We start from the raw sequence: 14110 nt of genomic DNA on the forward strand, positions 1-14110 counted from the left end.
TGGACCAAGGTCAAGGTGTCAGCAGGGCCATCGGCAGAGATCCAAGGGCAGAATCCCAGCCCCGCTTCGTCCAGCTGCTGGCGGCTGCTGGCACTCCCTGGCCCGTGGCGGCATCACCCGGTCTCTGCCCTCCCTGTAGCCCAATTCCCTCCTGCCTCCCTCTTAGAAGGACCTCTGTGACTATGTTCTGGGCCCTCGCGGACAATCCAGGATGATCTCCCATCACAAGAGCCTCGACTTAACCGCACAGGCAACGTTGCTCTTGCCAAGTAACGTGGCCTATTCACAGGCTCCAGGCATTAGGATGTGGACATCTTTAGGGAGCATTATTTGCCCTCCCGCAGGCTCCCTGGGCCACGTAGAGGACCAGGGATGTGAGAATTTTCTGGAGCAGCACCAAGCCTGTGCAAAGACGGACATCCGGTCTGCCCTCAGCAACAACCCCAGGGGCAGAAACATGAAATCGCTCACGTGGCCCTAACAGAGCTCGCTGCGTGCCAGACTCGCGGGAGTTAACATGCAGCATCTCGGCTCGTTTTCCAATATCTCTTCAAGGCACAAACTTCCACTGTCACCTCCTGATAGAGGAGAAAACCAGGTGCCGGGGGACGAAAGTAGCTCGTCAGAGAGACCTGAACCTGGCCTCAAGCCTTGTGCCCGCACCCCCCCCACCCACCCCTGATGAAGCACGATTCTTCAGGGACCCGTTGCAGGGGCGGCCCCAGCTCTGCGTGCACCTTCAGCGCCCTTCCACCAGAAAATCCCACCTTCTCTTGCTGGAATCTTGCCTGCGCCCAAGGAGGCCCCGATTCTAACACCTCATGTGTTTCTGCAGTTCACGGGCGGCCTGTGGCCTTAGCGACCCTCGTGACACATCACCTTATGCCGTTGGAGAGGCTGCACCCCTGAGGACAGCGCCCAGTCGGGGAAGGCGAACGCTCCCCCACTCCTCCCCGAGCCGCGCTCCTGGTCCGCGAGCCGCCGGGCGCAGCCACCCGCCCTTGCCCTGTGGTTCTGGGTGGCTCAGTCCTGCTCTGCGAGAGGGCCACGCACCGGGCCGCCAGGTGGGGAGGGTGAAGTGCGGCAAGTCGAGGGGAACCGGCGACACCTGTGGTTCCCTGTGGCTCCCTCCAGCACGTGCCCGGAAAAGGTGAAAGCATTCGTGTTAAGGTGATGCATTCACAGGACAACTGTTGGGATGAGGCGGAGACCCTGGAGGAAACTGTGGGAAAGCAGGACTGTGGGCAGGTAGAGACGAACAGATCAGAGGGGGCGGGGCGGGGGCGGGGTTCCGGGCTAATCCCTCCCACCCCCCCAACCTGTGCTGCAGACCCCGCCCCTCTCAGGCTCACCCCTCAACCAGCTCCAGGCCCCACCCCCTCCCACAACCACACACAGGCAGGGAAAAGGGCAGACCTCTTGCGCCTTGCTTTCTTAGTAGCTATCACAATCCTTCCAGAACTATCCGGCAGAGACCCCTTCCCTCTCATCGTCAAGACCAGGGGTCAGCAGACTTTTTCTGTGAAGGGCCAGGTGGTGGGTATTTAAGAGCCATGTCTCTGCAGCATAATCTTTTCGTGTGCGTGTTTTGTTTTCGTTTTTGACTTTTTTTTTTTTTTTTTTTTTTTTACCAGCTTTTCAAACTGTAAAAGCCATTCTTAGCTCACAGGCGGTAGTTTGTGGGCTCCTGGCCTAGCACTATTCCCACATCCCGCTCTCTACCAATCTCCAGCCAAGGGGGAGCAGGCTCATTATGTTTCGGCTTTGACCGAGCATCCCAAACCAGTGTTCCAGAAACACCTGCCAGAGATACCTAGGCAGCCCTTGCTGTCGTCAGGAAGACAGCTCCTGCCCCCCACATCCGCTGATTCGTCCCTTCCAAGGAGGGGAGCAGAACCTGCCTGTAAGCTTCTTTGGCACCCCCCCCCCGTCCCCCCCATAGGCCAGAGCAAGCAGAGGGGAGCATATCCTAATTCCAGACTCCGCCGGGGACTCTGTTAAGGGCCCCGCCCAAAGTGCCGTCTTGTGCCTTAAAGGCAAAGAGGGGACTGGAGGCGTGTCCCCGAAGCGGGGGGAGAATGTCTGCCAAGGCCTTAAAAACTATTTCTGGAAACACGCCAGTCCTGAGAGCCCGCCGAGCTCCGGGCGCTTCCCCACGCCCTGCAATAGTCTGGATTGTGAGGGCGGCAGCCCTCGTGGTGAGGCCTGAGGGAGAAGGAGGTTAAGCCTCTACCCTCACAAGGCAGACAGCTGTGTCCAGGACGGATAAGCACACATGCATAAGCAAACGACTAATGGTAATGCGGCCAAGGTGAAGCGTAAGGGGCGATGTGTTCAGGCAGATGTCCGGGGCAACCCCCACAGCGGAGGGACCTCTACACATGGCCTGAGGGATGAAAAGAGGCCCATCTGTTTCAAGGAGCCAGAGAAGCCCTCTCCTGAGAGCGAGATTAGCACATGCAAAGGTCCTGAGGAACAGAGGAGTCTGCAGTGTCCAAGGCGGGACAGCTGTATGTGGCTGCAACAGTGCAGGTGGGGGCACCCAGGGGGTCGGGAGCTGGGGGGGGGGGGGCAGAGGAGGGGACAGGATAAGAAGAAGGCAAGTAGCAGAGGCCAGACCGTGAAGATCTCAACAGACCACAGTCAGGAGTTTGTACTTTCTTCTAAAAGCAACAGGAGGGGCACCTGGGTGGCTCAGTCGGTTAAGCGTCCGACTTCGGCTCAGGTCATGATCTCACGGTCCGTGAGTTCGAGCCCCGGGCCAGGCTCTGTGCTGACCGCTCAGAGCCTGGAGCCTGTTTCCGATTCTGCGTCTCCCTCTCTCTCTGCCCCTCCCCTGTTCACGCTCTGTCTCTCTCTGTCTCAAAAATAAACGTTAAAAAAAATTTTTTTAAATAAAATAAAATAAATAAAAGCAACAGGAAACCAATGAAGAGTTTAGGCAGGTGACTTGATTTATATTTTTGAGACAATGAACATTACTATCATTGTTGTGGTGTTTCTTATGTTATTAATGTGGCTGAAACACCGGACCAAAATTATCACCCTTTTTGAGCATTAAAACACTGCCCTCGGGGGACCGGGTGGCTCAGTCAGTTAAGTGTCCGACTTCAGCTCAGGTCACAATCTCATGGTTCATGGGTTTGAGCCCCGCGTCGGGCTCTCTGCTGACCGTTCAGAGCCTGGAGCCTGCTTTGGATTCTGTGTCTCCCTCTCTCTCTCTCTCTCTCTGCCCCTCCCATGCTTGTGCCCTGTCTCTCGCAGTCTGTCAAAAATAAATACACGTTGGGGCACCTGGGTGGCTCAGTCGGTTGGGCGTCCGACTGTGGCTCGGGTCATGATCTCACCGTTCGTGGGTTCGAGCCCCGCGTCGTGCTCTGTGCTGAAAGCTCAGAGTCTGGAGCCTGCTTCGGATTCTGTGTCTCCTTCTCTCTCTGACCCTCCCTGGCTCACATTCTGTCTCTCTCTCTCTCTCTCTCAAAAATAAATAAACATTAAAAAAATTTTTTAATAAATAAACATTTAAAAAAAAAAAAAAAAAAACAAAACACTGCCCTCGTTCTTTCCCTGTCCTGTCCCTGTGGCCCCAGGGTCTGCCCTTAGGAGCAGCTAATGTTACTGTCATGCCCCATCAGACCCGGTGAAACTGCCCTCTGCACCCACCTCCCCAGCCTCCTCCCTGACCAAGTTCCACCCACTCTATTTGGGGGACTCTCCACACATGGGAACATCCTCCAGCCGCGTTCCTCCAAAGCCTCTTGATGGGGACAAGGATGCCCCACGGACAGCCGGACGTGGTGGGGGCAGGTGGAGGGAACACCCCTGTTGAAACTAATTCTCAGCTTCCTTAGGGGAACTCAGAACCCACCCAGCCCTCACCTGGCAACGAGGACAGCCGTCCCTGACACACGCCACAAGAGTCCAAAGTTGTGGACAGGGTACAGACGGGGCATTTTGCACCCCTGCTCTCATTGGGGACCCTGGAGTCTGCTGCTCGCCCACCGGATCGCCCCTCACTTTGACCTAAAAGCACAGGTGAGGACTCAGCGGAAGGGCACCGGCGCCCCCTGGTGGCCGCGGTCTTCCACAGCGGTCCCGCCAGCGGTCTGTTTGCATTCTCTGTCTTTCGCATTTGGCCAACCCTTGCCAATCAGATGAAAGGGAAATGATGGCTCCTTGCTGTTCCAATTTGCATTTCTCTTCCTCTAGCCCTGAGAGCTTGACACTTGTTCATTGCACACTCCGGTTCGTCCTCTGTGGGCTGCCTTGGTATGAAGGTAATACATTTGCTTTGCTGCCTAAGTGGGTCGAGTCGAGACGCTTGGCTACCTGTGGGACAAAGCTGCCTGGCTCAAACAGCCATCCTGATGGCGCGAGCTCTGCTTGTTTAGGAGCAAGAGGCGATCCATCTTTAAGGTCACGTCTCAGAAGCTCTGAGCCCAGCAAGACTGTGCTGGCTTTTTCCTGCTCTGATGGTGCCCCGTGGCCACGCCTGGAGCCCTAATCCCACAGCCCCTGGGCTGTACTGATGTGCTCAGCACCGGGGGAAATGAATGCCAGCCGAAATGAAGTCCTCTGAATAGATCGGCATTCACAGGTATTCATCTCGTGCAGGGTGGTTTATCAACGTGCACAGAGACTCAGCCATGAAAATGCTTGCCACGGTGTCGTTTGTAATAGCAAAAAGAAAGCAAAAGAGGAAGAAAAACAGAAAAGGATCACACCGTCAAATGTCTCTACCTGTCCAACGTCGGGTTCTGACTACATAAGGAATGATACAGCCCTCCATGGAATGTCCTCTGAAGCTACCCAAGGTCACATTGCAGAAGAATACACAATGTCACGGGAGGCTGTTCAGGAGTCTTGACTCGGGGTTCACGGACTCTCGAGGAGGTGCTTCCGGAAGGGACACGGCATCACCTGAGACGCTTCTTGAAGCACCCTGAGCCCCACTCCAGCCCAACGGAACCTGAACTTCTGGCTGGGAAGGCAGGAGTCCTCACAAGCTCTCCAGATGATTCTTACGTATGCTCAAGGGTGAGACATGATGCCACGGGGAAACGAAAATCGTCCAGAACCACGCAGGTGTATTAAGAGGGGGAAAAAGCTAGTTACATGCAAATTCAGTATACATAAAAGCAATCCCATTCACATGTATGTGCCTGTGTGTGCGTGTATGTAGCTGTGTGTGTACTGATAGGTACCGAAAATTAACAGCAATTACCTCTAGAGCACAGTTCCTCATGCTGGGCACTATGAACCTTTGGGGCCAGATAACTCTTTGTGGTGGGGGCCATGCTGTGCACTGTAGGGTGCCTACCCGCACCCCTGCTCTCTGCCCACCAGACACCTGTCGCACACATAGCAGTAACGATAAGAAGTGTCTCCACGCTTTGCCAAATGTCCCCTTGGGGACAGGATGGCACCAGGTTGAAAACCACCACCCTAAATAGAAGGTATGACAGATCATCTTTGACTTTGTTTTCGGTCTATCTTCCCGTTGTCTTTAGTTTTTTCCCTAGAACTTAAGGTATTTTCGTCATGTAACAAAAAAAAAAAAATTGGTGTTTCTTAACATGCCATTTGCCCGTGCTATCAAACAAAATACATGCAGATGAAAAGATACTCACGTTAGTATTTATAGGAAATAAGCTAATTTTATTATGATCTTAAAATAATTATGGCAAAGCACATAAAAAGGCCTTCCAAACGTCATTATTTCTTAAGAGGCTTTAAAATATTTACAACCTTTGGAATAGACAGCCAGATTTTAAGTGTATATCGTAAAGAAGCAATTATGATATATGGGAAATGCTTTACAAAGATAGTGGATTTTTGCAGAAGCCCTTAAAAAAACCCACCAGGATAAACACTCTAACGCCCCCGACAATAGGAAGACTAACTATGGCACATGCATCTGATGAACTTTAACACAGTAGCAAAATCATATTTACAAAGCCTCGAAAACCACGAGGAAAGGTTCATGCTCTATTGTTAAGTAGGGGGGAAATGGATACAAAATTGGACATGTCAGATCACCAGTGGCAAGCATAATAATGACAATGAAAAGAACGCCGTGAATCTCATTTCACCTCTGGGAAATACAACAGGGTGTTAAAGTGATCAACCCAACAGTAGTGTCCTAGGTGATGTTTTCTCTCTACTCTTCCAAAATGTCCACGTTTTCTGTAATAGGGCATGTATGTATTTACGGTGAGAGAGAGTAGTAAAATTTCTTTTTAAAAATAAAATGATCACAAAAATGTGCCGAAGTTTCCAGGAAGAAATAGGTCTCCGTATTGATCCGCACACTAATTTCCATCCAGATGAAAAACATAACTTTGTTCAAAAAATTAAACATATTCAGAAAGTACAATATAAACTAAGTGCAATTGTATCGGCATTTATCAGCTTTGGGAGGGATAAAACGTCAGGAGGATTGTACTACGCAGCCGGTCAGAAGAGCTGTAGGCAGTAACGTGATGATAGAAAACAATTGTTATGAGAAACAAACCGCATAATGTGTTTTTCCCCCCAACCTGGGATCACATTCTTCTAAAAAAAACAGAGGATCCCGTTTAAAAGGAGAGAAGGGGCGCTGGGTGGCTCAGTGGGTTAAGCGGCAGACTCCTTGATTTCAGCTCAGGTCATGATCTCACGGTCAGGGACTCGAGCCCCGCGTCGGGCTCCAAGTCGGGCTCTGCACTGGGCACGGAACCTGCTAAAGATTCTCTCTCCCTCTACCGCTCGTGCTCCCTCTCTCTCTCAAAAAAAAAAATAAATAAATAAAAGGAGATAAAAGAATTTGAGTTTGGTGAGAATTCACTACCCGAGACCAGATCTCGGCCGCCTCATCGATGTTGATCTAACGCGCTCACATTCATCCAGGGTGATAGACAATTCCAGCTCACGGGAAATAATTGCCGCAAAGACAACCCTCTGTGCATTTGTCAGGCGATATTTGCCCAACCTGGCCATTCGCAGGTGGCTCCAGTGAATTCTCTTGTTAGGTCACTCCTCGGGCTTGGATGTGGACACAGACTAAATCTTACAATAGACCTCAAAGAGAGAGGCAGCTGCGTGCATTCGGTAGAAAATAGAAAAAGGCATGGCCAGGTTGACCACAATGATCCAGGGTTCAAAGCCAAAGACGATCTCCTCTAATCCGTTGTCGTACTCGGGGCGGCAGCCGAAGGCGGGAGGGACCCAAAGCTACAAGAGAAGAGGGGCCCGTGCCAGCAGCCGCCTGGGGAGCCCCACGCGACCCCCAGGCGCCGGCCTGGACTCGGGGACTCAGAGTTACACCTGTCCCTGCAACGTCCCCCTGGAGGTCTCCAAATCCAACGAGCCTGCCTGACTCTCCTGGCCTCCTCAGCCCCCTCCCGAGTGGATGCTGCTCATACCCACCCGACTCTCTCTGTCCCCACAGCCCTCACCTTGGTCGGGACCTCAGTATCCCCCGCCTGAACTGTCACAGTGCCTCCAAATGCCCCCGCCCCAACTCTAGCAGATGCCTTCCATCCACCCTGACCCTGCTGTGGAAGCGATCTTTATAAAGGGCACATCTGACCTTGCCACTCCTCTGCTTGTCACGCGCCAGTGGCTCCCAGGAGCCTTCAGGACCAAGTCCAGATTCCCTCAGTGACGGGGCACTGAGTTTGATTGCAATTAACTACCACCACGTCCCTCACCACGCCCTTCACTTCAGCCGCCGAAGGCTGGATGTGACTCTCCTCCAAGCCTTCAGGGCTTTGCTCCTGCCTCTCCCTCTATCAAGGGCTCTCTGTCTTCCTTCTTCGGCTGAATCCTACCTTCTTCCAAGTCCTGAGACACTCCTCCTTCCAGGAAGCCCTCCATGATCTAACCAGGCTGGGAAGGAGCTCCTATGTGCACAGCCCCCCGGGCTTACCTACAGCAGAGGTCACCCGTTTATCACACCCGCCTTTACATCCCAACATTGGTGCCTGGAGACCCCAGCCACGTGGGGCTTTCTGGCTTGACCTGGAGAGACAGCCCAGGCCTTGCTCACATCCCCCTGCTTAGGGGAGGAGCCCCTGCTTTGGAGCCAGACCTGGGTTTGGGGCACTCACAGAGTGCCATTTAACCTCCCCGAGCCTCAGTTTCCTCAGCTGGAAGGTGGGACTACAGACACCTGTCACAGAGGGCTCGCATGAGAATAAAATGGCAACTACGTCTGCAAAACCTAAAGCAGTGACCTATCGTTGCTGTTGCTTGCGGAAGCTACGCACTGGTCCTGCCTCAGTCTCCCCGCCCCAGGTCCTCCTCCTCCACCTCCCCTGCTACAGCCGGTCTCCTGGGCCTGCTTCTCTTTTACACTGCACACTTCTGGAACTTTCTCCACCCTTGCATGGTGGCAGGCAGCCTCTTGGATGGCCGCCCCCTCCCCCCCACCGATCCCACCTCCTCGGAGTCACGTCCTTGTGGAAGCCCCTCCCCTTGAGTCAGGCTGAGCCTCATGACTCGCTTCAAACATCAGAATGTGACAGAAGGCGTGAGACGTCACCTCTGAGATTAGGTGGCAGAAGGACTGGGGAGTCCTGCAAGAGGGGAAGCCGGCCGCCCTGTTGTGTGTGACCTGCCCCGTGGCGAGGCCCCGCGGCCAGGAGCGGAGGGAGGTCGGGAACTCACGCCCTCAGCCCAACAACCCACCAGGAAGTGAATCCCGCCAACAGCCACGTAAGTGGGTTTGGAAAGATCCCCCGGCGGTCGGCTGAGCAGAGGCACCGGCTAAGCCACGCTGGGATTCCCGACCTCCAGACTCCACATTAACAACCAGGTGTTGTTCAAGCTGCCGAGCGCGGGGTAATTCCTTACACGGCGGCAGGAACTGATGCACCGTTTCACTAGCCTCTCCGTGCGGTCCCCTCTGTATCTCTGCCCACTGTGACCTCAGGCTCCGTGACCCTTAAGGCGCCTCCAACCACCCTGGCTGGTTCTTCCCGGCTCCTTCCTGCTTCCTCCTTCGCTCAGTCTCTCTCTGTTGGCTGGAGGGCTCACCCCTGGGTGCTCTTCCCTCCCCTACACACGCGACCCCTGAACGAGCTCACCCAGCCTTGGCTGTAAATAAACACCAACTATGGGCCGATGACTCCCCCCCGTCTGAATTACTCGCCTGATCTGCCCTCGAGGACCCCACGGGCTACTTGGCGTCTTACTTGCGTCTCAAACTCCCCCTCTCACCCGCGACATCTTCCTCCTCGTGGCCGGTCACACGCCGGGCATCACCCTCGTGTTCCCTCTTTCCTTCAACACGCTGCACCTGCCAGCCAGCCCATCGGCGAGCCCGGAGGACTGTGCCTCCACGACGCCCTGCGTCAGTGGACCCGTTTCTGTCCACGTGCACCTGCCCGGCCATCGCTGTCCCCTGTCACCCAGGCCACCGCGGCGGCCTCCTGACCATCCGGCTTCCACGGCGCCCCTGACGGCCCCGCTCACCACTCCGCTGCCAGACTCGCTTCTCCTGCGAGACCACATCCCTTCCCACCAGCCCTCACAGCCACTGAAAATGAAGTCCACCCCCTACATGGGATTATAAAGCCCACTGCTGGCTGATCCCTCGCCAGGCCCCCCAACCCCACTGCCCAGGTGTCCCCCACACCCGGGGTCCCCGTCACATGGCCCACCATCCTCCTCCTCCAATGAGATAAGCTCCCTGCCCTGGGGCCTGACCCCGGCTGTTTCCCAGAACACTCACCACCCAGCCCCTGTCACCCCCTGAGGAAGCCCCTCTCACCCGCCTGGGCCTTCTGATCGGAGACAGTGCCAGGCGTGGCCTCACTCCCTCTTGGCTCATTCTTTGCGGGGGGCGCTTCGCTAGAAGGGGTCTCCTGCCTGACCGTTTACTGCCAGCCCGGACCTCTGGTTCGCAAGCCCCCTAAGGCATCACTCACAGCCGCGCTGGCCCTCGGTAGCCAGCCGGTGGCTATATCTTCAGGAGAGAGAGGAACGGAAGGAAGACAGTGGGCAGAGAAGGCAAGGACAGACGACTGGCCCTCTTTCCTGAGATCCAATATTTAGATCTGCCGTGGAGTGTTTTTGCTTTTCATGCCAGTGGGAGGCGGGGCTGTGTCCCCTTCCCTTGAATCCGGGGGGCACTGCCACTGCTTGACCCAGAGCATGTGGCAGGCAGGACTGATGCCACGCGATATCCACACAGGCCCCGAGAGACTGGAACCTCCAGTCTCGGCAGGTTGGCCGCTGGGCCCCGAGCCGCCACCTCAGAAGCCCCCCGACCCCGAGACCGCCATGCTGGAGAGCCCGTGTGTAGACACGGTAGCCGAGGGTCCCAGCTGAGCCCTCTCAGCCACCCCCACCCCAGCCACCAGACCTTGGGCCCTCGATTCCAGCCCGCCCACCGGCCTCAGTCGATGCCACGAGGAAGACGAGACTTTCCCAGCCAAGCTCTGCCAGAATTTCTAACCCTCAAGGTCATAAGACCTAGCTGGTTTTGACCTGCACTGGGGGTCGTTTGTTACACAGCAGTAGGGAACCCAAACATCTGCTTGGATGTCCGCCTGAGGTCGCAGAGGCGCCTTACGAGTGGACGCGTCCGGTACTAAACCCGGGGTCTTCCTTCCACCCCGAGCCCCTCCCGAGCCTGCCGCCCCTTCGGAGTCCCCAGTCTCCATAAATAGTGTCACCGTGTCCCCGGGAACTCGGGTCAGAACCGGGGAGTTGTTCTTGACATCTCTCCCCCCCCTTCACACGTTACCACGTGGCTGATATTGGGGGACATTACGCTAAGTGGGACAAGCCAGTCGCAAAGAGACAAACACTCCGTGAACGCTCCGCTCACATGAACTGCATGGTGTGGTCGAACCCAGAGGTAGGACGGGGTTGCGGGGGGCCGGGGGGTGGCGGTGGGGAACAGGGGCTTGTTTCCCGGTTACAGAATTTCAGTTTCGCAAGGCGAACGGGTTTCAGCGATGGGTGGTGGTGAGGAACGCCCTTCGCACTCCTGGACCATATGCTCTGGGATGGTTACAACGCGGGCGCCGGGGTGGCTCAGTGGGTTGAGCGTCTGACTCTTCATTTCGGCTCAGGTCGCCATCTCGCGGGTTGTGGGTTTGAGCCCCGCGTCGGGCTCTGCGCTTGACGGTGAGTGTAGAGCCTGCCTGGGATTCTCTCTCCCGCTCTCTCTGCCCCTCCCCTACTCGCTCCCTCTAAATCAATCAATCAATCAATCAATCAACTCTTTAAAAAAATAAAATGTGGGGTGCCTGGGTGGCTCAGTCGGTTGAGCGTCTGACTTCAACTCAGGTCACGATCTCACGGTCCGTGAGTTCGAGCCCCGCGTCGGGCTCTGGGCTGATGGCTCAGAGCCTGGAGCCTGCTTCCAATTCTGTGTCTCCCTCTCTCTGCCCCTCCCCGTCCATGCTCTGTCTCTCTCTGTCTCGAAGATAAATAAACATCAAAAAAAAATTTTTTTTTAATAAATAAATAAAATAAAATAAAATGATTAAAATGGTAAATATTATGGTAAACGCTTGTGTTATGTGGTATTGCCTACAATTAAAGGTTCGACTGAGTCAAAAAAGAAAAAGCACGAATCGCATCCTGTCACTACCTTAAAACCCTTCGACGGTTTCCTGCTGCATTCAGGATTCCGTCCTGGCTGCGGCTGTGGCTGCTGAGACCCCGCGTGGTCCACCCTGGAGCCTCTCTCGTGTCCCTCCCTTTGCTCGTCGTGCTCAGCCAGGCGGGTCTCCTTCCCGCGCCAGGAGCACGTCCCGCAAGCCCTACTTGGCCATGCATCCACACGCTCCCCACGGCCTCCCCATGCCCGTCATTCTGCCCAGACGGTCCCCTCCCTCTTGCCCCCCCCTCCCTAAATCCCACCGTCCCTCCCGCCACCCTCGTCTGTCCCCACGGCCGCTGCCGTCCCCACGTGGACGTGCACACCAGCACCTCCGGCTGCGGCCTCTGTTCCCGCACCTGGTCCTGGAGGATGACGAGTCTCACCCTCTGCCAGGGGCTTCACGGCCTCGTGGGATGGACCGCGGGTGCGCGTGTGGCCCGTGGGGCTGCTGAGGGCCCCCCCGGACATCACCCCACGATGATTTCTGTCTTCCGGCTCACTCCCCGGTGAACAGAAGCAGGGCCTGGGGACACCGGGGGCGGAGCACGGAGGTGAAGAGATGACACGGGTCCCCCTCCCAGGACAGAGCCCTGAGTCCGGCCGTCGGGTCCCAATAGAATGGCCACGCGGTTCTTGGTTGAGCTGGTCCGAAACCACAAGCCAAGCGCCTCACCGGCGGTCAAGCAAAGAACCCGTGCGGAAAGCGGCTTTTCTGAACTTGCTGAAAAGAGAGAGATTTCTACCTCTGGGTGTGTACAAAAACAACACACGTTAGGGGGATTCTGGAACCAACTCTGACTTTGTAAGATCTACGCTGAGGGCGCCTGGGTGGCTCAGTCCATTAAGCATCCGACCTCGGCTCAGGTCATGATCTCATGGCTCGTGGGTTTGACCCCCGCATCAGGCTCTGCACTGACAGTGTGGAGGCTGCTTCGGATTCTGTGTCTCCCTCTCTCTCTGCCTCTCTCTCTCTCTCTTTCCAAAAAGAAAATAAATAAATAAAAACATTAACAAAGAAAGACCTGAGTGGATACATGCCTCTCTGGAATACAAGCCTCACATAAAACGCAGCCCCGCAATAGTCACTAATCTGTCTCTCTCTCTCCCGTTCGGCTCCTTCATTCCCTGCTGTGCCCAGCACAGGCTCCAGAAATGTCTATTCCATGAAAGACGCGGGCCCACCTGGACCCAGACTCGCCTGGGACCCCTTCTCCCTTCAGAGCTCCTCGTAACCGTCTGCCGGGCTGGAGGGGGTCCGAGGTCCGGGTGGCCCAAAGCAAGAATCAGATTTGATGGGCAGACACGTGGCCATCTCGGCTTCAGAGGGACCCTCCCAGCGTTGTGGCCTTAGCGTGACATCAAAATGGGCGGTCCCTGGGCACGCCCCCGCTGAAACTAGGCGGAGGAAGCTCGAAAGCCAGGGAGTTGGCGGGGAAACGGCATAGCCCTGGCGGCCTGGAAGCTGGCGGCTGCAGAGAACTGACCGTGACGACAGGCAGGCGCCGTGGGCGGGGCGTCCCCACCCTCCCGCCAGCCACGGTCATTTCGAGGCCCGTGTGGTGCCAGAGGCAGCTGGCCCCTCCCTGTCACCAAGCCCTGCCATCCTACTGTGGATCTCTAGAACGGATCCCAACAAGGCACGGGGCTCTCTCTTCCTTTGTCCTCTCTCCATCCCCGCGGCCACTGCCCTGGGCCAGGGGGCCATCATTTCCCATCTGGGCTGCTTCAGGGCTTCCGTCCAGGTGTCCCCGCCCTTGGGCTCGCCTGTCTCCATCCTTCCCGCACACCGCTGCCAAGGGGATCCATCCAAGACACAAACCGAGAGGGTCCCCTATGGCCCTCAGCACGAGGACCAGACCCGGCCGGGCTGACGAAGCTCCGCTCAAGCCAGACCCACAGGCGAGACCCGCCTTGCTCTTTCCCCTGCCGCGGCTCTCCCCGACGTGTGTGGAATTCCTGCTGAACTACTTTGCTGCTCCCCAAGTAGGCCGTGGCGGCTTCCGCCTCTGTGTCTTTGAACCGCGCGCCCTCTGCGCTCAGTGCTTGCCTTGGCCACCTGGTAAACCTCCAACCGTTCCTCAGAACCCGGGCAGCCGAAACGGAGTTACCATACGCCTTCCATGTTGCTACTTGCCATCAGAGGCTGCAGGCTGGAAACCATCCACTTCCCCGGCCTCCCTCGCGGCTAGGGGTGGCCATGGGAAAGCTGCTGCCTGGCACTAGTCCTTGCTCGTGTCTCAAGCCCCGATGTGACGCTTGGTGCTGCTGCAGCCACTCTGTGACCGCGTGGCAGTCCGCACCACACGAAGCGTGGTCGAGTGGAAAGACGGACAGCACCTAGATCCTTGATCAAAGGGCTCAGCTGCCGGACCAACCCCGAATAGCCAACCTTCAGGATTCTCGTCTTTAAGACTGAAGAGACTGCTGGCCAAGCTTTCTGTTCTTTGCAGCCAAAAGCTCTCCTAACTGAGTCTGGGCCTCACCTCAAGCATCCCCGACTCACTAAAGTCC

General features: G+C 56.1%; 1 protein-coding gene across 1 annotated transcript in view; it reads right to left on the bottom strand.

The window, feature by feature from the left end:
- Positions 1–6879: 6879 nt before the first annotated feature.
- OTOP1 (otopetrin 1) overlaps positions 6880–14110 on the bottom strand; it is a 34368-nt gene continuing 27137 nt past the window's right edge. Inside the window, exon 6 of the mRNA XM_042982755.1 lies at positions 6880–7212. Within this exon, the coding sequence (XP_042838689.1) occupies positions 7042–7212 (171 nt within the window). The 3' untranslated portion in view covers positions 6880–7041. The remainder of the gene's footprint in view (positions 7213–14110) is intronic.

This window comes from Panthera tigris, chromosome B1 (genome assembly GCF_018350195.1).
Source record: "Panthera tigris isolate Pti1 chromosome B1, P.tigris_Pti1_mat1.1, whole genome shotgun sequence".
Lineage (NCBI taxonomy): Eukaryota > Metazoa > Chordata > Mammalia > Carnivora > Felidae > Panthera > Panthera tigris.